General features: G+C 41.2%; 2 protein-coding genes across 3 annotated transcripts in view; both read left to right on the plus strand.

Moving 5' to 3' along the window:
- The first annotated feature begins 521 nt into the window (after window positions 1-521).
- On the plus strand, window positions 522-21,704 carry AMACR (alpha-methylacyl-CoA racemase). Of its 2 annotated transcripts, XM_003818500.5 has the most exons (6): window positions 522-2,129; window positions 4,002-4,145; window positions 5,183-5,343; window positions 11,089-11,275; window positions 20,492-20,883; window positions 21,633-21,704. In XM_003818500.5, exons 1-6 carry the CDS (start codon window positions 1,883-1,885, stop codon window positions 21,684-21,686), a joined length of 1,185 nt encoding a protein of 394 aa, XP_003818548.1. In that variant the 5' UTR covers window positions 522-1,882; the 3' UTR covers window positions 21,687-21,704. The 2 variants fall into 2 exon arrangements, with proteins under 2 accessions (XP_003818548.1, XP_008970084.1); XM_008971836.4 differs by lacking the exons at window positions 5,183-5,343; window positions 21,633-21,704 and having other exon boundaries at window positions 523-2,129; window positions 20,492-21,327.
- Window positions 21,641-22,106, plus strand: part of SLC45A2 (solute carrier family 45 member 2) — a 46,895-nt gene continuing 46,429 nt past the window's right edge. Inside the window, exon 1 of the mRNA XM_003818499.6 lies at window positions 21,641-21,840. The gene's annotated coding sequence lies outside the window, so the exon portion shown is untranslated. The remainder of the gene's footprint in view (window positions 21,841-22,106) is intronic.

Raw genomic sequence — 22,106 nt, forward strand, 5'->3', positions numbered from 1 at the left:
CCAGCATTTGTTATTTTTTGTCTTTTTGATAATAGCCAGTCTAACTGAAGTAAGATGATATCTCATTGTGGTTTTGATTTGCATTTCCCTGATGATTAGTGATGTTGAGCATTTTTTCATATACCTGTTGGCCATTTGTATGCCTTTTGAGAAATGTCTGTTCAGATCCTGTGCCCACTTTTTCATGAGATTATTTCATTTTTTGCTGTTGAGTTGTTTGAGTTTCTTGTATAGTCTGCATATTAGTCACTTGTTGGATGAATAATTTGCAAAATATTTTCTTCTATTCAATAAGTTGTTTCTTTATTCTGTTGTTTCTTCTGTTGTGCAGAAGATTTTGTTTAATATAGTCCCATTTGCCTATTTTTTGTTTTTGTTGCCTATGCTTTTGAAGTCTTAGTCATAAAATCTGTGCCTAGGTCAATGTCCTGAAGTGTTTTATCTGTTTTCTTATAGTAGTTTTATAGTTTTGGGTTGTATGTCTTAAGTTTTTTAATCCATTCTGAGTTGATTTTTGTGTATGGTGAGGGATAGGGGTCTAGTTTCATTCTTCTGCACATGGATTTCCAGTTTTTCCAGCACTACTTATTGAATAGAATGTCCTTAATGTATGTTCTTGGTGTTTTTATCGATAATCAGCTGGCTGTAAATATATGGATTTATTTAGGGGTTCTTTATTCTGTTCCATTGGTCTTTGTGTCTATTTTATGCCAATAGAATGCTGTTTTGGTTACTACACCTTGGTAGTATAATTTGAATTCTGGTAGTGTGTTGCTTCCTGCTTTGTTCTTTTTGTTCAGTGTTGCTTTGGCTATTCAGGACCTTTTGTGGTTTTATACAATTTTTTTTTTTCTATTTCTATGAAGAGAAAGCCACAGAGTCCTAAAATAATTCTAAAACTCATCATGACTTTCTTGCCTAAAAGATCTTGATTTCAATCGTGCCTAGTTTTGCTTTAATCACTTGCTTGAGAAATACATAAATCCCCACTTAAGATTAGTGCAGGCATATCTCTGGCACCCATTTCTGGTTCTATTAAAATTCCTAGAGATGTCAAAAATTACATTAGGCCACCTGACAGGCTATACCTAGAAGAGAAAAAATGATTTGTAAAAGCAGTGGGGCTATTTGCGATTGCTTTTTTTTTTCTTAAATATCACCTATTAGGTTGAAAACCTGAAATTGCAGCTTTCTGTAGAAATGGCGGAAGACAAACTAACATTTTTAAAGCGCTCTCATTTAGCTCTGATGAGTACTACACCCCTGATATTCTTCTGATACTAAAATAATTTTCCTAGTGTAGTCTAAACTTTCTTAAAAAGACATGTAATCCGCGGAGTTTGTAACTCAAAACGAGTGCATCTAGGAGGTATTGCAAGCCGTTTCTGGATTAAATTCCCAGCTAGCTAGCTAGGGTGAAGAAGACAATCTGCAGCCTAGGGAAGAAAACGCTTTCGCATTGTTCTTACGTGTTTACGTTATTTTATTTCCCTAGAGCGAGGCAGGAGTAGGGACTCGAATGGTACAGTTGGGCTGGGGATCGCCATGGTACAATAAAAGCGTCCAGAGAGGACGGTAACAGGCAGGAGCTCCAAAGGTTGGTCCCTGCAATTTAAGACTCAGGAATTTAGGTTGCACAAAAAGGAAAGCAACCTACTGCCTTTGGCACTGGCGGTCCCGGGAGGCCGGGGGGTGAGGAAGCGCCCAGTGCGCAGACTCCGCGGGCTTGCGCAGGCCCACAAAAGAGGGACGGGGGTGGTGCCTTTGGGGCGCGGCGCCGCGGCTGGGGGCGTGGCGCCGGGGATTGGGAGGGCTTCTTGCAGGCTGCTGGGCTGGGGCTAAGGGCTGCTCAGTTTCCTTCAGCGGGGCACTGGGAAGCGCCATGGCACTGCAGGGCATCTCGGTCGTGGAGCTGTCCGGCCTGGCCCCGGGCCCGTTCTGTGCTATGGTCCTGGCTGACTTCGGGGCGCGGGTGGTACGCGTGGACCGGCCCGGCTCCCGCTACGACGTGAGCCGCTTGGGCCGGGGCAAGCGCTCGCTAGTGCTGGACCTGAAGCAGCCGCGGGGAGCCGCCGTGCTGCGGCGTCTGTGCAAGCGGTCGGATGTGCTGCTGGAGCCCTTCCGCCGCGGTGAGCCCGGGCCCCGCGGGCTGCTCTCGGGAAGTTCCCGCGGAGGGGAGGGGCCTGGCCGTTCGATCGAGGCTGCACCCGCCACACCTTTGCCCTGTTGCTGCAAGAACCCTTGTCGGCCCCAGCCTTCCAGATTTTTGCCTCCTAGGGTATTGTTAGTGATCATTCATCCCAAACTGGATTGTCCAAAACTTGGGTTCTGAGGTACTGCTGTTGCCCGGTTTCTCCTTTTGCCTCTCTGACTCCTTCCCAAATTCCTCCTTTTTTTTTCTAAGAAACGTTCCGTATTTGCCTTTCTTAATTAATTGAGGGTCTTGAACCCTGTGAGAATCTAATGAAAGCCATAGGATTCCCTTCCTGGAAAACTGCATATAGGCGGTCATTCGGCTACCGTTTTGGAGTGCTGTACCCTCAAGCCATCCACGGGCCCAGGCTAACGCTCCTCCCTGCCTGAAATGCTGGCGTTCTAAGTCTCAGCATCTGCTCCCTGAAGCCCGGTTACCCATTCCCATCATTTTCACCTTTTTGTAGACTTCCCCCTTTCAGAGCGGCAGACGCTGGCATACACAGGTCCTGGGCATCGCCGTCAAGGCTGCCCGCCAGGCAGCTTCCACAAATCCCAAAATGAGCCTTTCCTTCTTCCTTCTAAAACAGCATCTCCACCTTCTGTATTATTTATTTCAGTGAATGCCTGAATCTCAAACTTGTACTTCATCATGGACTCCAGTCTTCCTTTCACATCCAATTTCAATGATCATCAATACAGTCATTTTGCTCCTTAGCCCACTCGGACTATTTCTCTCCATACCTGCTGCAACTGCCTTGACACTGGCGTGACAGCCTTTTAAAAACTGGCGTTTGGGGCTGGTATCACTCCAGTGGATTCTCAGACAGCTCCAGAATAACTTTGTTCAAGTAGAAATCCAAAGCATTGCCTGGTCTATAGTGGGAAATCGGTAAATGGTGAATGAATGAATGCCTACGGCACAGCCGGCTTATTTAAATTCGTTAACTCATTTAACCCTCACAGCTGTATTTGAGGCTTGTAACAATAATGATTTAATAATTAAGATTATGTAATAATTTAAGAATGCTCCATTTAAGATGAGGGAGGCTTGTCCAAGGTCTTGTAATTAGGAGGAAGGTCGGCTGGGAATACGGATATAGCCTCCGGGTGAGGAGTTGTGACTGGTGTTTAGGTAGATGACTAGAGGTTTTCTGTGATTTATTTAGCCTTAGGAAGGTAAAGATAGTGAGTTTATTATGTAATTTTGATTACTTTTAATCCCAGGAAATTTCAGGTGCTGGTTACCTGGGGTTTGTGCTATAAATACTATACTTGTTGATAGCTTAAAAACTCTCAGGTACTATTGTCACTAACCACTCTTTCTACAGATGGGTGCTAAACTTTTTCGTGAAGGTACTGATGCTAGGCACTTTAGCGCCTATGGAAACATCAGGTGTAAATTCTGCAGGAGGAGCTCATGAGCTGATAGGGAAGATAAGTGTATGCATGTACAAGCAAGTGCAGCTAAGGTGGGATGTGGTAAACACTGATGCGGTATAGAAAAAGAGAAAAGGGATTTACTAAAGGGATGAGACCCTGCTCTGGGGATTGAATAAATAGGCTTGGATAAACCTAGAGGGAAACAGAGATGTACTGGGAGAAATTACATCCTGGGAAGAAGCCACACATTCCAGAAATGGTGGCTTCACTCTTTGAGTCCTTAACTGCTGTAAACATGCCATTAGCCTACAGCAAATGTTATTAATATTACTTGCAATGGTGCTATTTTATGTTTGTCTCAGAGAAGGGATTATCTCCATCCTCAATTCATACTCTCTTAAGAAGATCGTTACTTTTCTCTTAAGGTGTCATGGAGAAACTCCAGCTCGGCCCAGAGATTCTGCAGCGGGAAAATCCAAGGCTTATTTATGCCAGGCTGAGTGGATTTGGCCAGTCAGGAAGCTTCTCCTGGTTAGCTGGCCACGATATCAACTATTTGGCTTTGTCAGGTATGTTGAAAAAAAATTTAGTCTACACTTTTAATTTATTCCATCAAGATCTACAGGTATGTTGATTAACAATAATTTGTAAAGGTGAAAATTTAAACATTTATCAGAATCAATCAAGAGAGCATGCGTGTTTAAAATGGATCGGTTTGAGTCTTGAAACAATCATTCTCAACCTTCCCTCACCCCACCCCTTAACAGGTTGGAAGGATAATACATGCCCACTACTATCATTTATTTACTACATTTGTTGAGTCAATTCTCAGACAAACCCCTGCTAGGAATTAAGAGGCTTACTGGGTACTACGGATGGTTGCTCTGTGGTTTGAAAATGTTGACATAGTTAGATTCTGACAGCTACTTCTCCCCCGGACCCCGAAACCTCCGGACCCCGAAATCTCCACCCACCATATTGAGAATCATTGCCTGAGTCATTGTTTCAGACTTCTATGAGCACTAAAAAAAGCCCATGGTTTTCAGGTCCTAATAGCACTTTATTAGAGTTTTTGCCTGTGACAACATGTGAGATAGGCCTGATTCCAGAATTCTAAGAACCATGTGTTGTTGACTATAGGACATTTCAGATTTTCTGTGAGTACACATTTAAAAGTTGAGGAAAGAAGTGGGTATAGAATTGGCTCTTCACATCTACTTAAAAATTAAATTCCTTTTTTTTCTTGTCTGCAAGTATTTTCTTACATTTCTTTATGCTAAGAATGAAAGTGCATTTACTGTTTTAAAACCACAAAATAAATAATCATTTTCTTTTCCAAAAGTAAGTGAGTAAAAACTTAGCAATATTTGAAAATGTTGGTTGGAATAGGTTTTAGAGAGGAAAACAACAAAACAAGGATCCTGTCTTGAGGGAAAGCCTGTTTATGAGTTTACTGACTAAGCTCAGATTTGGAAAAGTGATGTATACTAGCTTTCACTTAGATTATCTACTGGAGAGATTGATTATTCCTCTAAGATGCTCACATATTTATTTTAAGAAGAGATTAAATTTAAAAGAGACATTAAATTTGTTTTTAATGATGTAGGTGTTCTCTCAAAAATTGGCAGAAGTGGTGAGAATCCGTATGCCCCGCTGAATCTCCTGGCTGACTTTGCTGGTGGTGGCGTTATGTGTGCACTGGGCATTATAATGGCTCTTTTTGACCGCACACGCACTGGCAAGGGTCAGGTCATTGATGCAAATATGGTAAGTATTAATTGGGGTAGATGCCTGCCACTTGTCCCTAAGTTTAAGATATAGCTGCTTAAAATCCTTTTTTTGAAGAAGAAGACAAGAGATAAATGACATTTGAAGTTTCAAGCCAGGTTACCAAGGATATCCTTTTCTTTTTAAAATAGACTTATGTCTTTTATATATCTGTTAGAATGTCATATTTTGATCATCTGTCCTTGGAGTCAGTTCTCTGAACTTTCTGTGACTCATGTGATTCCTACGTTGTTTTAGGTTGGTGCAAAAGTAATTGCAGGTTTTGCCAAATATTTGCCAACCTAAATATTTCAACAATTTTCCCCAAGTATCTCTTGTGCTTAGTATATCATTTTCAAGCAGTCGTCATTCAAAAAAAGTTCAAGAAGTCTCCCTCAGCTGGTAGAGAAAATTCTTAGGAATGCTAAGGTCAAATGGACCTCCCTGTCCAAACCTTCCTGCTGCGTTTTATAGGGGATGCTCTGATATCATAACACTTCTGTTTGTTCACTGTCATCCACTGAGTGCTTGCCTCATGTTCTGCTGAGCACATTCTCTGTGTGATTTCTTCTTATTCTCAAAACTGCATTTGGAATACCTTGTTGTTTTAAAGAGGAGGGAACGGAAGCATTGCCATTTGCTCAAGATCTCACAGCTAGTGGGTAAGAGAGCCCACTCCAGCACCACCACTGCGTGTTTGCATTTTCACAGACATTTGGAGGTGGGATGGAGAATGGATTTGAGGAGACAAGACTGGAGGTACAGAGACCAATGACTGGGTTATTGCTGAAGAGATCAGGGCAAGTACTAAAGCAGTTAATGGTAGAGTTGGTTTGCATTGAAGGGACATTTGAGGTATAAAATTGCTGGGAATTGATAATGGACTGACAGGGAGCGAAGAGGGAGAAGTTGAGGCTGGCTCCCAGGTTTCTGGCTTAGATGACCTGCTAGTGTCCTGAGGGAAGACTGCTGAACACAGTGGGCAGAGCATAGAGTGGCAGCTGACTACCTCCGTCCCAGCTCTGCCATTTACTAGCTCTGTGATCTTGGGCAAGTTACTTAACCTCTCTGTGCTGTAGTTTCCTTTGTAAAATGGAGATAATAATGACATCCACCTCATAGCATTGTTAGTTGCTATGAGAATTCAATGAGTTCATCCATTGTTCAGTGTGGGAACACTGCCTGGTGTACAGTGGGCCCTCTGTAAAAGTTTGTCATTGTGGTTATTTTTACTAGAAGAAAAGGAACTCAGTTTTGGTCTTTTCAGTTTTAAAGTGCCTTTCAGATATCCAGGTGGGATACTTGAGGTTAGGGACTGGAAACAGATTTCGAAATTATTTGGGAGCCATATGCGACTATGTGATCCACTAGGAAAGGGGATAGAACACCAGCATTTAAGGAATGCGTGGGCAGAAAAGAGAAGCAAGGGCTGAGGACAGCTAAGGAGAGAAGCAGAATGGAGTGTTGTCATGGAAACCAAAGAAAGGAGTGGTCAGAGGGTCAAATGTTGGTGGATACCTCAAGAGTTTAGAGACTGAGAGTGTCAACTGGATTGGGTCCTGGCTGATCTTCACAAAATCCATTTTCTACCAGAAACCCCCTCATCTCCAAAGCTTCAGCCTGCGCTTCCTTCTCCTGTTCATGGTGAATCATGACCCAGCCCTGTACTGAGTGTGTGCCTGTGGGACACTGTCATCAGGGCACATCTCACACTTTCCAGTGTGCCCTCTCTGAAGTGTGTACCAGCAGCAGGGGAGTGTGGTTTATCTTTCGTGGGCCAGCTCTTGGCGTACTCATGGCATAGTCACTGCATGAGATAGCAGCACCAGATTTATACCAGTACCCGCCAAACTCAAGACCGGTACCTTCCACAGGGCTTCTGTGATACACACAATTCCCTGAGGGAGACGTGCTACTATCACTGGCATTGAAGACTTGAAGGCTTGGAGAGGTTAACTGCCTTCCCCTAAAGCAGATGACGGGAAAGGGTCTGAAGCACTGCCCCAGGCAGTTGGACCCTAAAGCCACTGCTTTCAACAACTTCCCCTGCTGCCCCAAGAGCATGGTCCCTGGGGTCCAAAAGGAATGAACTAAGAGCAAACATGGAGTCTTGGGAGTGTTAAGGAGAATTTGAGCCTAGATACTTCTCTAGTAATAATTTGAATAATTTACTGAAGAGATGCAATTGATTATCATCAAATATAAATAAAAGGTGATTGCTGCTTTCAGCAGAATGTAGCTAATCAGAATTATATAATGATTAGAAGATAGTAAGGTTGGCTGGGCATGGTGGCTCATGCCTGTAATCCCAGCACTTTGGGAGGCTGAGGTGGGTGGATCACCTGAGGTCAGGAGTTCGAGACCAGCCTGGCCAACATGGTGAAACCCCATCTCTACTAAAATACAAAAAAGTAGCTGGGCTTGGTGGTACGCGTCTGTAGTCCCAGCTACCTGGGAGGCTGAGGCATGAGAATTGCTTGAACCCAGGAGGCAGAGGTTGCAGTGAGCCGAGACCACACTACTACACTTCAGCCTGGGTGACAGAGTGAGACCGTGTTTCAAAATAAATAAATTAAATAAAGAAGATAGTAAGGTTTTAGGGTATGTGAAAATGTTGTAATCTTTCTTCTGGGTTCATATTTCCATTAGGGGCTAGTAAGTGTTTGCTAATTACACAAGGCTAAAAGAATCAGTAAATCATAGTCATTACTTCATCACTAGGACCCCTTGTGACACAGGCAATTGCAGAAGCCAATTAGGGGAAGGCAGATACCTTCTAATGGGCCAAAAGTTTTCACAGTGTTTAGCAGCAGAATTCCAGACCTGGGCCTGCCTGTGAAGAGCTGGAGGCTGCCTTATTGTAGTGCTGTTTCCTTGGAAACTGTAGTTAAGATAACTCTGGAATATGGAGTGCGTTTTGCTGTATTTACACTCAATCTGAGCCCACATGATGAGCACAGCGTTGTTAAATTAACTGTAGCATAAAGCTGCCCCCTTACGTATTTTAAGTTCCACCTAAAGGTTTCTCTTACATAATGAGCTGTGACCTAACTGGATGTGTAAACAGACTGTAACCTGCTTTTGTAACAAGCAGCAAGTCTCAGCCAATCACAGCAGCCGTACTTCAACTAATCACAGGCGGCCAGCTGTTCAAACCGTGTTCAAACAAGGCAAAGGTCCACTTGTAACCAATCCGGCTGTTTCTGTACCTCACTTCTGTTTTCTGTACATCATTTTCCGTCCATAAGTCCTCTTTGGCCCCAGGGCTACACTAGTCACTCTGAACCTAGTCTGGTTCCACAGACTGCCCAATTCATGAGTCATTCGTTGCTCAGTTAAACTCTTAAATTAATTCGTCTAAAGTTTTTCTTTTAACAGTATCAAAGGTTGGTGGCAAATTGAGGCTGCAGTTTCCCTGTGTCAGGGGGCTCTTCACTCGCATGCATGGTATATGAGTGATGGGGCAAGAGAAGCCGTGTGCCAGGGTAGCCACTGCCAGGCCTTATGATGAGACGAGGAGGGTTCCTGCTGTATTTCTTGTCCTGTACCTCCTCTGATGCTAAGGATTAGACCAGAGCTTGTTTTTGTCCTGAGTGGACCCAACTGGATCTGTAACTCTGTTAACACGTCTATTTTTCAGCAGTCTCATCAGGGCGTTCAACATATAAAAGAGATTAAAGGGGTATTTTATTAGCATAAAACATTTTATGTTTACATATTCAATATTTATATATTATTTTGTCAGACCAACGAAGCTGTTCTGCTAAACACAAACACTGGAAGTTAGAGTTTATGGGTGATTGTCTCATCGCTTTCAGTATTCAGTTTATTACTGTATTTCATTTTGGCTGGATGTTGGGAAAATCCTGAGTTACGGAGATAAGTTAAAAATATCCATAGTTTTTACACAAAAATTAGCTGGGTGTGGTAGGCACCTGTAATCCCGCTACTCGGGAATCTGAGGCAGGAGAATCGCTTGAACCTTGGAGGTGGAGGTTACAGTGAGCTGAGATTGTGCCACTGCACTCCAACCTGGGCAACAGAGTGACACTCCATTTCAAAAAAAAAGACCCTATATTTTTAAAAACTTGCTTAAAATTTCAGATTGCATTTCATTTATGATGAAGCAGAACAAAAATACTTTGTTTCAAGGTCGACTCACTACAGTGTGTAGAAACTTCTCACATTCTTTGGCCTGAACATGAAAGCCAGATAAACAGTATTCAGAACTCTCTGCTAAAACTCTCTCTTGCACTGTATGACAAGCTTGCTTCCAGTTCATCTATTATCGCCCTATTGATTCGGCGTTAGGCTCTGAGAGAAGCAAAGCTTGAGCGGAAAGCAGGCACTTGCTTGTTGAAGGTGCTAACTTGTTGGTTTTGTATGAGTCTGCACAAATTAAGAGGAGAGGAGAACCATGCAGAACAAAAGTTTTCCTTGATAGTGTTTCAAATACAAGGTAAGATTTATGCAAAATTGGAAGGAAAAGCTTTATTTTAAAGTCTAGCAACAAATGTTAATGAGTTGAGGCTCTGATGAGTCAGAATTTGGTATAGGATACATTTAAATATGTGCTTAAATAACATAAACATAAAATATATTTAAAATAGTGCACATATACATGCATATGTGTATATATGTGTGTGTGTGTATGTGTATAAATGCGGAACTCTAATATCTCTGTAATCCAGCCTCAAAAAAAGGCACTGCCATAGGCCACTTGCATGAACTCAGCTATTTGGTGACAATAAATGTCACAGCCATAAATTCAGATGTGTGTGAAATTTCAAGTTAAGAGGGAAAATTGGATATATCCAAAGATACATTTTGTGGTTGTTCCACAGTCAGTAACTGAGAAATTGCTAGCAGTTGGAATGAGGCCTGCTCTATTGGTAACTTTTGAGACAAGGATGCTTTGAGGGCCTTCCTCCTGGGGTGCTGGAGACATTAGGCTCATAAAAGGCATAAAGATCAGAACATCATCTTCTTCAAATAGTCCAGTGCCTCCAGCCTTTGAGTTTGAGCCTTGTGATAATTGTACTTTATTGTGTAATTACTTCAGGACTCAGTGGGAAGGTGGCTTGATGAGATGACTTTAGGACTCAGTGGGAAGGTGGCATTCCCAAACCGGTTTGCCTGGACTCAGAAAATGCACATACCTGCCATCCATATTGTTAGTTTATTTTATAACTTTCTAGTGATTATGAAATACATTAAATACTCAAATACAGTTTTCTTGGGATTGGAATCAAGCCAGAATAAGCCAAATTTTACTCTTATGTGATTTACCTTTAAAATGTGGTATGGTTTATACATCTGTGTGTGTTTATAGGTATGGAGATCAGAAGATGGATTTTTAAAAGCTCTTTTAATTTTTAACTTTTTATCTTGGCAGTTTTTAACATTATAAAAAGTAGAGAGAATAGTATAGTGACCTTCCATGTACCCTCACCTAGCTAAATCACTAGCATTTTGCCAATCTTATTTGAAATGGAAAGCAAAGGTCATTTCTTCTAAGTCTTATAGTATTTTTGGAACTGAATAGTGCAGCCAATTGTTATTTTAACACAAACTGCTCTAACTCACTTTCTGGAAATACCAGAGAAGTTGTGTAATTAGGTAGAATCTTCGTATACTCTAAGATAAGAATTTTTACGCAAATTTTTTTTAACTTGAATAGGAGGAATTATTCATGCTTTGACACTTGAGTTATCTGGATTTGTCTTGTATTCTGTTTTCTCAAAGGTGGAAGGAACAGCATATTTAAGTTCTTTTCTGTGGAAAACTCAGAAATCGAGTCTGTGGGAAGCACCTCGAGGACAGAACATGTTGGATGGTGGAGCACCTTTCTATATGACTTACAGGACAGCAGATGGGGAATTCATGGCTGTTGGAGCAATAGAACCCCAGTTCTACGAGCTGCTGATCAAAGGTAAGTGAACTTCACGCGTCTCCCCCAGTTCCCCTTTTGCTGTGGATGTTCTTTGGTTGTATTTTAAAGACTTTTGGCATCTAGGATGTCTTTTATTATATAGCCACTTTCTAATTAACCTAATTATAGCCATCAGTATAATGTGGGGCATTTTCCATGGCTTTTAAATTGACCAGCAGTCTTACTAGTCTATAAAATAGCTGAGGGTTTTAAAAATAATAATCCCTTTTGTAGGATGTTCGGTGCTTTTATTACAGTTCACTCCTTGTGTTGGATAATCTTGACCCTGTGTGCCTAGATCTTACTCTTCCCTAGAAATGATCTCACATGGGTTGCTTTCCATTCAATATTCTACCAGCTCCTATTTCTTGGTAGATGTCCCTTATGGCACTTCAATGTCAGAAGTCACCAGAGCATGGAAAGATTTTGCCAAATGAGATTCTGTTAGAATATGTTACTATATCACTATGCCTTTGCAGATTACCTGTCTTGCAGATTCTTGCCTTCTTGGCAAGTTGCCATAAATTAGCAAGAAAATTTGGGATCTCTTCTTCCCTAATTAAATATTTGGATGGGAGTCGTTTTGTTCCTGAGAAATGTTTGAATTTAGAGTTCACTCTATAAATAATGTAGAATCTAAGAAGTTTTAGAATATACTCTGAAGTGATGTGAAAGCTGATCACAGTGCATTTACCTTTCTACTACAAGTTTAGAGTTTCATTGTTATGTTTGGTAGCTTTTCAGATGCATATACTAAAAGTTATTTGCATATAGCTGGAATGACTTTTTTTAAATTTTCCAAATTTTTGATGTGTTCTCATCTGATGGAGTAATTGTTTTTGCAGGCATCTGAGAGCATTTTATGATTAAACATATTAACTTCACCTATTCAAATATAGTTGGAAAAACTATAGAAGAACACAATGGTTTATCTAGATCATAAAGGGTACCTCTCTGTCCAGAAATTAAAAAGCTTGCCTTTTGTCACTGCTCCAAATAAATTGGAAGCTCTGGCTGCTCATGATGCTCTGGTGGAGCTCTGTGGAGCCGTGAACACTGCCACCTGCAGTCTGATGAAGATAGCAAATGATATTCATTTTCTGAGTTCTGGTCCTTGGCCAGGTCTGGGAGAACTGATCTTGCTGAAAATACAACAGGAAGCAGTATCGTGCCAGGCAAGGCAAACCCCCGTCAGTGTGAAGCAATGGCCATCGTTGCAGCCCAAGTCATGGGGTTTTGTGTGGCAGTAACCGTTGGAGGGGGCAATGGCCATTTTGAGTTGGATGTTTTCAAGCCAATGATGATTAAAAATTTATGTTACACTCAGGCTGCTGGGGGATGCTTCAGTTTCCTTCACAGAAAACTACATAGTGGGAATCCGGACCAATAAAGAAAGGATCAAGAAGCTAATGAATTAGTCGCTAATGCTGGTGACAGCTCTCAACCCTCATATAGGGTATGACAAAACAGCAGAGATTGCTAAGACAACACCCCAAAATGGATCAACCTTAAAGGAAACTGCCGTTGAACTTGGCTCTCTCACAGCAGAGCAGTTTGATGAATGGGTAAAACCTAAGGACATGCTGGGTCCAAAGTGACTTAAATAAGTTTTAATGAAAATAAACGTGTAAAATTAAAAAAAAAATACTGGACATTTTAAATAATTTAATGTGACAACTCCCAGGACTCCTCAGGATCCCTCAGTCCTGGACTTGTTATTGTTGCTGTTTGTTTAATGATTTTCTTAAATTAAATCTGTATTCTTTGGCATGTGCAGCCACCAAAGTCAGCTGAGTTAGTTTCAGCGAATGATTGGACAGAAATGTCCTTAAATGCCTTTTTTTTTTTGTTTGCTTGTTTGTTTTAATCTAGGGGACAGGGTCTCACTCTGTTGCCAAGGCTGGAGTGCAGTGGTGTGATCATAGCCTTGAACTCTATAGCCTTGAACTCTACAGCCTTGAACTCTGGGGTACAAGTGATTCTCCTGCTTCAGTCTCCCAAGTAGCTGGGACTACAGGCACGCACTACCACAACTGGCTAATTTTTTATTTTTGGTGGAAATAGAATCTTGCTATTTTGCTGAGGCTGATCTTGAACTCCTGACCTCAAGCTATCCTCCTGCCTCAGCTTCCCAAAGTACTGGGATTTCAGGCATGAGCCACTGCGCCTGGCCCTTAAATGCCTTGAACCAATAAATCTCCCATCTTTTTCTGAGGCACCATATGCCTTAACTTCTTGCTTGTGAAGAGCCTCAAGGTCAGCCAGAGGTGAGAGACGAGGGCCTTTACAGATCTCTTCCAGGCATTCATACTGCCCTGCATGTGTGCGTGTGCGTGGCCTTCTCAGGAGTTGCAAAAAAATTCTCAGGAATATGTTGGAGCTTTTCAAAGCCCCCTATGGATATCCCATTCCCCAGTTTATTCTTTTGAGTTTTTTGGTCAGCATCTTATGAGCTGCAATTAAATAACACCACCTAAGACAGCTGCGATAAAATATTGCCTTTTTTTTTTTTTTTTATTAAATCAACATTTTAGGGGCTAGAGCAAAGTGAGCTCTGAGTCAGAAAGACAAGCCCTGAGAATGGAGCCTTTCAGGGAGCTGCCAGACAGGCTAAATAATGACAGTTCTCTGGGGATGGGGTTTTGGGGGAAGCTCCAAACTTCTTTTCCTCCTCTCGGGGCTATTCTCCTGCTGGTTTTCAGAACTGACCAGAGTTGAGAGGAAGTTGTTTTTCAAGGCTACCACAGGGAGAGGGTTGAAATTAGCACAAGTTCTGACACCACAAAGCTCACTGCTCTTACTGAGATTCAGCTGTTTTTCTTGCATAAATGCTCCTTGGCTTGCTGCAAGCTTTTAATTTCCAGAATTATGAAAAAGTTAATTCTGACAGTTGTTGTTAGTGTTCTCATTGCTTTAATGCCGGTTTTTGAAGGCTGTCATTCTGCCACTCTGGAGTTAACTCCCTTCCTTGGTGTATCCTGTTATTTTAAAACATATACAGTAGTCCTCTCTTATCTGTGGGCGATGCATTGCAAGACCCCCAGTGGGCGCCTGAAACTGCAGATAGTACTGAACCTGATTGCTGTCAACTGGAAGATGTTTCTGTTTATGTCTTCCACCCACAAAGTTAATGCATTTTCCATCTTAATTAAGCACTTATGCACTCTGGCTGTAACTTTTCAGTCTGAGTTGTGACAGCAAAACTAGCATGAATTTCTTTTTCCTTCTTCCCTTCTTCACAATCTCATGAATATAAGATTCATTCTTAACAGTCGATTTTAGCAACCTTGGCTTATGAGTTTTATTCTTCCCTTAAGCTGAGAGCTTTCACCTTTTCACTTAAGGGAGGCACGTTAGGCTTCTCTTTGGCATATCCACATTGCCAGCATCACCTTTGCTTACAACCTTTGGGGCCCTTAGGAAGTAAAATAAGGGTTACTTGAACACAAGCACTGCAATACTGCAGCAGTCAACCTGACAACCTAGTTGGCTGCTAAGTGACTAATGGGCTGATAGCCCCACAGTGTGGATGGGATGGACATGGTTCATGTCCAAGGCAGGATGGAGCAGGATGATGTGAGGTTTCATCATGCATCATGCTACTCAGAACAACATGCAATTTAAATTTATGAATTGTTTATTTCTGGAATTTTTCATTCAGTATTTTCAGACCGTGGTTGACTGTGGGTAACTGAAACCACAGAAAGCCAAACCTCGGATGAAGAAGCACTGCTGTATGTGTGGAGTGCTCATTTTTCATATCCACACTTCACCTCAATGAATGAGCCTTCCTGGAAACACTGAAAATGAAACAAGACAACATTTTTCTAGCAGGGTCATTGCTCCAACCCCTTAACTCCTGATCACCTTCTCCTGGGTATTCTTCTGCTGAGTTTAAACTTTGTAACTCCCCTGATTTTTTTACAGCCCCCTCTTTTTGCATCCATAGCCTTTTATGATATCCTTAACCCTCATCTCCCTTCATAGTTTACCTAGGATCCTTAGCTGACAGATGACTTGTGCTATAGGAGATAGCATGTTAAACCACCTTTCACTTAATCTACCTAGTCCATGCCAAAATGCCTCAGCATTCTCTTTCTTTTATAATATTTATTTACAAAAATAGTACTTTTACTAATCACATATACATTTCTTCTCTCTCAAGTCCTACTGGACAAACCCCCACATCTGTAGTAATTTTTTGAGGGCCAGGTGCGATGGCTATGCCTGTAATCCCAGCACTTTGGGAGGCCAAGGCAGGTGGATCACTTGGGGTCAAGAGTTCAAGACCAGCCTGGGCAACATGGTGAAACCCCGTCTCTACTAAAGATACAAAAATTAGTCAGGTATGGTGGCGCGTGTCTGTAATCCCAGCTGCTCGGGAGGCTGAGGCACAAGAATCACTTGAACCGGGAGGCAGAGGTGGCAGTGCACTGAGATCGCATCACTGCCCTCCAGCCTGGGTGACAGAGCGAGACTCTGTCTCAAAACAACAACAATAATAGTAATAATTTTTGAGGTAGTACTAATTACATATCTAATTTACTCCCCTTTGTGTTTTAGATCTTTGATACCATACTTTAATCTGTATCTTCAGTTTCTGAACATAAGTATGCAAAATCTTTTTAAGGTGCATACTCTACTGCGTCCCTGCTATTTTCTAGGACAAAAAAAATCTGAAAACACTGAGAATTTTATGACATTTTGAGATAGCAAGTCTCTTATAGTACAATCAGGTAAGCAATAGATAATTTTCAAAAGCTGTTTTATCAGTAGATAATTTTCAAAAGCTGGGTGATCTCTGTCACCCAGGCTGGAGTGCAGTGGCATGATCTCGGCTCACTGTAACCTCTGCCTCTTGGATTCAAGTGATTCTCCTGCCTCAGCCTCCTGAGTTGCTGGGATTACAGGTGCCCACCACCATGCCCGGCTAATTTTTGTATTTTTAGTAGAGACGGAGTTTCACCATGTTGACCAGGCTGGTCTCGAACTCCTGACCTCAAGTGATCTGCCCCCACTTAGCCTCCCATAGTGCTGGGATTAGAGGAGTGAGCCACCACTCCTGGCCTTCAAACTATTATTTCTAAAAAATACAAAATAACAAGTGTTGGCAAGGGTGTAAGGAAACGAAACACTTGTGTATTACCAACGAGAGTGTAAAGTGGTGTAGCCACTGTCAAAAACAGCGTGGCATTTCCTCAGAAAATTAGACATAGAATTGTATGATCTAGCAATTCCACTTCTAAGTATATAACCAAAAGAATTGGAGGCAGTGACTCAAACATATATTTGTATATCTGTGTTCATAGTGACATTATTCACAATAGCCAAGAGGTAGAAGCAACTCAAGTGTCCATCAACAGATGAATGGATGAACAAAATGTGGTACAGACATAAAATGGAATGTGATTCGGCCTGAAAAAAACAAGAAAATTCCAACACGTTACAACAGAGATGAATCTTGAAGACATTATGCTGAGTGAAATAAGTCAGTCACCAAAGGGCTAATACTGTATGATTCTACTACATGAAATGTCTAAAGTGGTCAAGTTCATAGAGACAGAAAGTAGAATGGTGGTTGCCAGGGGCTGTGGGGAGGTAGGAGCGGGAGTTAGTGTTTACTAGGTTCAGAGTTTCTGTTTGAAAAGTTGAAAAAGTTCAGGAGTTGTGTGGTAAAGATGGATGGTGGTGATAGATGTAAAGCAGTATGAGTGTACTTAATGCCCTAGTACTGTACACCAAAAAATGGCTGAAATGGTAAACTTTATGTATATTTTACCACAATTTTCAAAAATGAAATAACAATTTAAAATTATATGTTTTCTAGGAAAAAAAAAGCAATACAGATTTTAAAAAGTAAGAAGGGAAAATTTTCCTTTGTTCTTACGGTTAGGGAAAATTTGGGATGTGGCCTTCAAGAATTTTTATTGTACACATACAAATGCACAATTATTCTATTCTATTTTATTTTTTTGAGACAAGGTCTTACACTGTTGCCTAGGCTTGAGTGCAGTGGCACAAACATGGCTTACTGCAGTCTTGACCTCCTGGGCTTAAGCAATCCTCCTGCTTCAGCCTGTCGTGTAGGTGGGACCACAGGCCTGTGCCACCAGGCCTGGCTAACTTTTTGATTTTTTTGTAGAGACAGGGTCTTTACTAAGTTGCCCAGGTTGGTCTTGAACTCCTGGGCTCAAGTGATCCTCCTGCCTCAGCCTTCCAAAGTGCTGGGATTACAGGCGTGAGCCACTACACCCAGCAATTATTTTCTGTTTTACAATTTATAATTTATAGATATAATTATATAAATTTATAATTTATAGCTTTTTATACAACAGTATAGCAAAGACATTCTTTCATGTCTGTACAAAAGATCTTCACCCTCACCCATTTGATATAGCAGCCATATCATATTTTTGATCTGCCTGTACTAAAATTTATATAACCAATTCCCTATGCAAGTTCATTTACATTTTTTCCAATTTTGTATTATAAAAATAATTTTTATGGCTGGGTGTGGTGGCTCACACCTGTAATCCCAGCACTTTGGGAGGCCGAGGCGGGTGGATCACGAGGGCAGGAGTTCGAGACCAGCCCGGCCAACATAGTGAAACCCCATCTCTACTAAAAAATACAAAAAATTTGCCGGGCATGGTGGCAGGCACCTGTAATCCCAGCTACTCGGGAGGCTGAGGCAGGAGAATCTCTTGAACCTGGGAGGTGGAGGTTGCAGTGAGCCGAGATCGTGCCATTGCACTCCAGCCCAGGCAATAGTGTGAGACTCTGTCTTAAATAAATAAGTAAATAAATAAATAAAAATAGGGAGGCTGAGGTGGAAGAATGGCATGAACCTGGGAGGCAGAGCTTGGAGTGAGCCGAGATCACACCACCACACTCCAGCCTGGGTGACAGAGGGAGACTCCGTCTCAAAAATAATAATAATAATAATAATAATAATAATAATAATAATAATAAAATAATGTTTACAATTGCCATCCTGGACATATATCATTGAATACTTACAACTTGAATTTTGACTGCTTACTATATACTTAATATTATAAAGCAGTAAAGTTTATGGCATGTACTTAAAAGAATAAGCATTTTGTGTAACTGTGTGTGTGTGTGTGTGTGTGTGTGTGTGTGTATGGTAGTTATTTTTTGGAATCAAAACATGCTTTCCCAAGTTTTAAATGGTGTCTGAGTCCCCAGGCTAGTTCCTGAAAATCTGTTTGACTTAAAATGCCAGAAATTTCATAGTGATTGTACCATAACAGCTAGCCACAATCTATAACTGTATTTATACAATTATGGATTCTGAGACTTGGGACTGGATTCCAAGTTCCATATTGGAGTGTCAGGAGCACAGCAAACAGCTCACCTTAAACCACTGGTGTTTAATCCTGTGGCCTTGGTCAGGGTCATGGGCAGGATGGGAGATTGTGGGCTGTGAAGGGATGGTAGACAATGGGAGAATTGGGGTGTTAGAGTTAGGGTAGGATCTGGGGACTTTTGATTTCTAGTATTTTTCTAGCATACAAACTATGACCTGTGTAATCTCAGCTATAAAGTTAAAGAGAGAACACATTGGCTCCAGCTTTACTTAGTGTTATGATTCTGATCACATTCTGATAAAAAGAAACTGTTTTAAAAGCATGTGAAGATCACTACTTTTTGCTCAATGCTCATTTTATGTGCCTTTCACTCACAGAGTTCAGGGCAATCAAGAAAGAACATCAAGTGAAAGACATCCTGTAGATTATAGTGATAACCTGAAACTATGGCCTCATATCCATCCTGGTATTTGAATGGGACTGGTGGTTACAGAAGAAAATGTACTTATATATCCCACAGGAGGCTGTTTACAAAAATCTGGAACTGTGTTAGTTCTTCTTATTTCCTCATAGTCCTCAAAACCTTAAGAAGAGGCTTCAGTATTTATGTCTTCTTACCTCTATAGGGACTTTACCATCTTCAGAGCAATTTACAATTAGCCTTGATTGTCAACATGCTACAGAAGGAAGGTATTCTATAAGTGAGGATTATTCAATTAACTTGGCTAAACTTACACACAGTGTGATGCATAAAGAAAGGGCCTTTCATTATCATTCGACACTTAGCCATGCACTTTTAAAAGCCTGCTTATATGGCGAAGAAAAAGGACATTTACACCAACTGTTGTAAAGCAGCCCTGCTCTTTGGGTATAATTTAATCAGAACTGGAGTTTGGGCATGTCTGCAGGGGTAGAACCACATAGTCAGTAAAGGAAGCGCAGATGGGGTCAAGAGCTAGAGAGGCCACCTTTCCTGTTAAGTCCCCAGGTAGCTGCTGTCATGTCCTCTGCACTGTGGTCTTGATGGGCCCTTCAAGTCCCTTTCATGCCGGAGAGGAAAGTCTGCATGCCCCACTGTTGACTGGCTGGCTAATAAGTTTCTGTTTTGTTTATTATAGGAACAATTTGCTTGAGTCTTTGGTTACCTTACAAGTCCTTCATCCTAGTACAAAGCCCTTTTGGGCTCTTTTATTTTAAAAATGTATGTATGTTTGTATGGATGGATGGATGGGTGGATGGATGATGGATGATGGGGGTCTTGCTGTGTTGCTCAGGCTGGGCCTTGAACTCCTGGGCTCAAGCAATCCTCCAGCCTCAGCCTCCCGAGTAGCTTGCACTATACTCGTGCCATCACTCCTGGCCATTCCAGCTCTTTTATTTTAACAAAATAAAGATAAATGAATGTATTTTAAAAATTGCAATCCTGAATTAAATAATTTGTCTTCAGGCTTCTTCCTTGGAAACTGAGATGGCCAAATGTAAAATTGTTTATATTTTATTTTTTTTATAAGGTTTGAATACATTATAGAAAATAGGGAGTTATTTTAGCTCAGTATGACTGGTAATAACACCCTGGGGAAATTTTTTTTCAAAATCTACTCAGAGGTAGGAAATCAATTTCTGGAAACCAGACCATTGAAAACAGACTACTTTTGATGAAATATGAATAATAAAATCTCAGTAGTGACAAGTCTGACTACCTCTGCCCTCTCTAGCCTTTGGCTCTAACCTTAAACTGATTTTACATTTTTTTCTCTTGACTCATTTGACAAGCCCTTATAGAACATCTTATTTTGCATAGTACAGTGGGCTCAGCATTCATTTTTATTGGTTATAATTGCTCTGTTCAAAGCATAATAATTTAGGAAATTGTATTTTTCCTCAGGACTTGGACTAAAGTCTGATGAACTTCCCAATCAGATGAGCATGGATGATTGGCCAGAAATGAAGAAGAAGTTTGCAGATGTATTTGCAAAGAAGACGAAGGCAGAGTGGTGTCAAATCTTTGACGGCACAGATGCCTGTGTGACTCCGGTTCTGACTTTTGAGGAGGTTGTTCATCATGATCACAACAAGGAACGGGGCTCGTTTATCACCAATGAGGAGCAGGACGTGAGCCCCCGCCCTGCACCTCTGCTGTTAAACACCCCAGCCATCCCTTCTTTCAAAAGGGATCCTTTCGTAGGAGAACACACTGAGGAGATACTTGAAGAATTTGGATTCAGCCGCGAAGAGATTTATCAGCTTAACTCAGATAAAATCATTGAAAGTAATAAGGTAAAAGCTAGTCTCTAACTTCCAGGCCCACAGCTCAAGTGAATTTGAATACTGCATTTACAGTGTAGAGTAACACATAACATTGTATGCATGGAAACATGGAGGAACAGTATTACAGTGTCCTACCACTCTAATCAAGAAAAGAATTACAGACTCTGATTCTACAGTGATGATTGAATTCTAAAAATGGTTATCATTAGGGCTTTTGATTTATAAAACTTTGGGTACTTATACTAAATTATGGTAGTTATTCTGCCTTCCAGTTTGCTTGATATATTTGTTGATATTAAGATTCTTGACTTATATTTTGAATGGGTTCTAGTGAAAGAGGAATGATATATTCTTGAAGACATCGATATACATTTATTTACACTCTTGATTCTACGATGTAGAAAATGATGAAATGCCACAAATTGTATGGTGATAAAAGTCACGTGAAACAGAGTGATTGGTTGCATCCAGGCCTTTTGTCTTGGTGTTCATGATCTCCCTCTAAGCACATTCCAAACTTTAGCAACAGTTATCACACTTTGTAATTTGCAAAGAAAAGTTTCACCTGTATTGAATCAGAGTGCCTTCAACTGAAAAAAACATATCCAAAATAATGAGGAAATGTGTTGGCTCACTACCTAGAGTCCAGAGGGACAGTCAGTTTTAGGGTTGCCTGTATCCAGTAACTCGGGGCCTGTTTCCCCTTGGGTCTCTGGGCTGTCAGCTTTCCTTTCTCCATGTGTTTGATTTCTCCTCAGGCTGGTAGCAAGTTCTGGATCTTATACCCAACACACAGCAACATCCAGAAATAAAGATCTCAGGACCCCCCAGCAAGTCGTTTTGTGTCTCCTTGGACTGAGTTAAGTTACAAGCCTTTCTTATACCTGTCTTTGACAAAGAAGACGGGATTGTCTTTACATAAAACCAGCCTGCTCCTGGAGCTTCCCTGGACTCAACTTCCTAAAGGCATGTGAGGAAGGGGTAGATTCCACAATCTAATCTGGGTGCCATCAGAGTAGAGGGAGTAGAGAATGGATGTTGGATAGGCCATCAATAAGGTCCATTCTGCGCAGTATCTCAACTGCCGTTCAACAATCACAAGAGGAAGGTGGAGCAGGTTTCTTCATCTTACAGTTGAGAAAACAGAGACTCAGAAGGGCTTCTTAGTTCATGTTTCCCTTAGCGCCTCAGTGATTTTTTCATGGTGGCTTAGGCCAAAAGAAATATCTAAC

Source organism: Pan paniscus, chromosome 4 (genome assembly GCF_029289425.2).
Source record: "Pan paniscus chromosome 4, NHGRI_mPanPan1-v2.0_pri, whole genome shotgun sequence".
NCBI classification, from domain to species: domain Eukaryota; kingdom Metazoa; phylum Chordata; class Mammalia; order Primates; family Hominidae; genus Pan; species Pan paniscus.

What these genes read in the sequence shown, in the direction of transcription:
- AMACR (XM_003818500.5), top strand. Translation starts at nt 1,883, where the DNA reads ATGGCACTGCAGGGCATCTCGGTCGTGGAGCTGTCCGGCCTGGCCCCG. An exon ending in GCTGGAGCCCTTCCGCCGCG is followed by an intron (nt 2,130 to 4,001) that starts GTGAGCCCGGGC and finishes TTTTCTCTTAAG; the next exon opens with GTGTCATGGAGAAACTCCAG. An exon ending in AAATCATTGAAAGTAATAAG is followed by an intron (nt 20,884 to 21,632) that starts GTAAAAGCTAGT and finishes ATTTCTCCTCAG; the next exon opens with GCTGGTAGCAAGTTCTGGAT.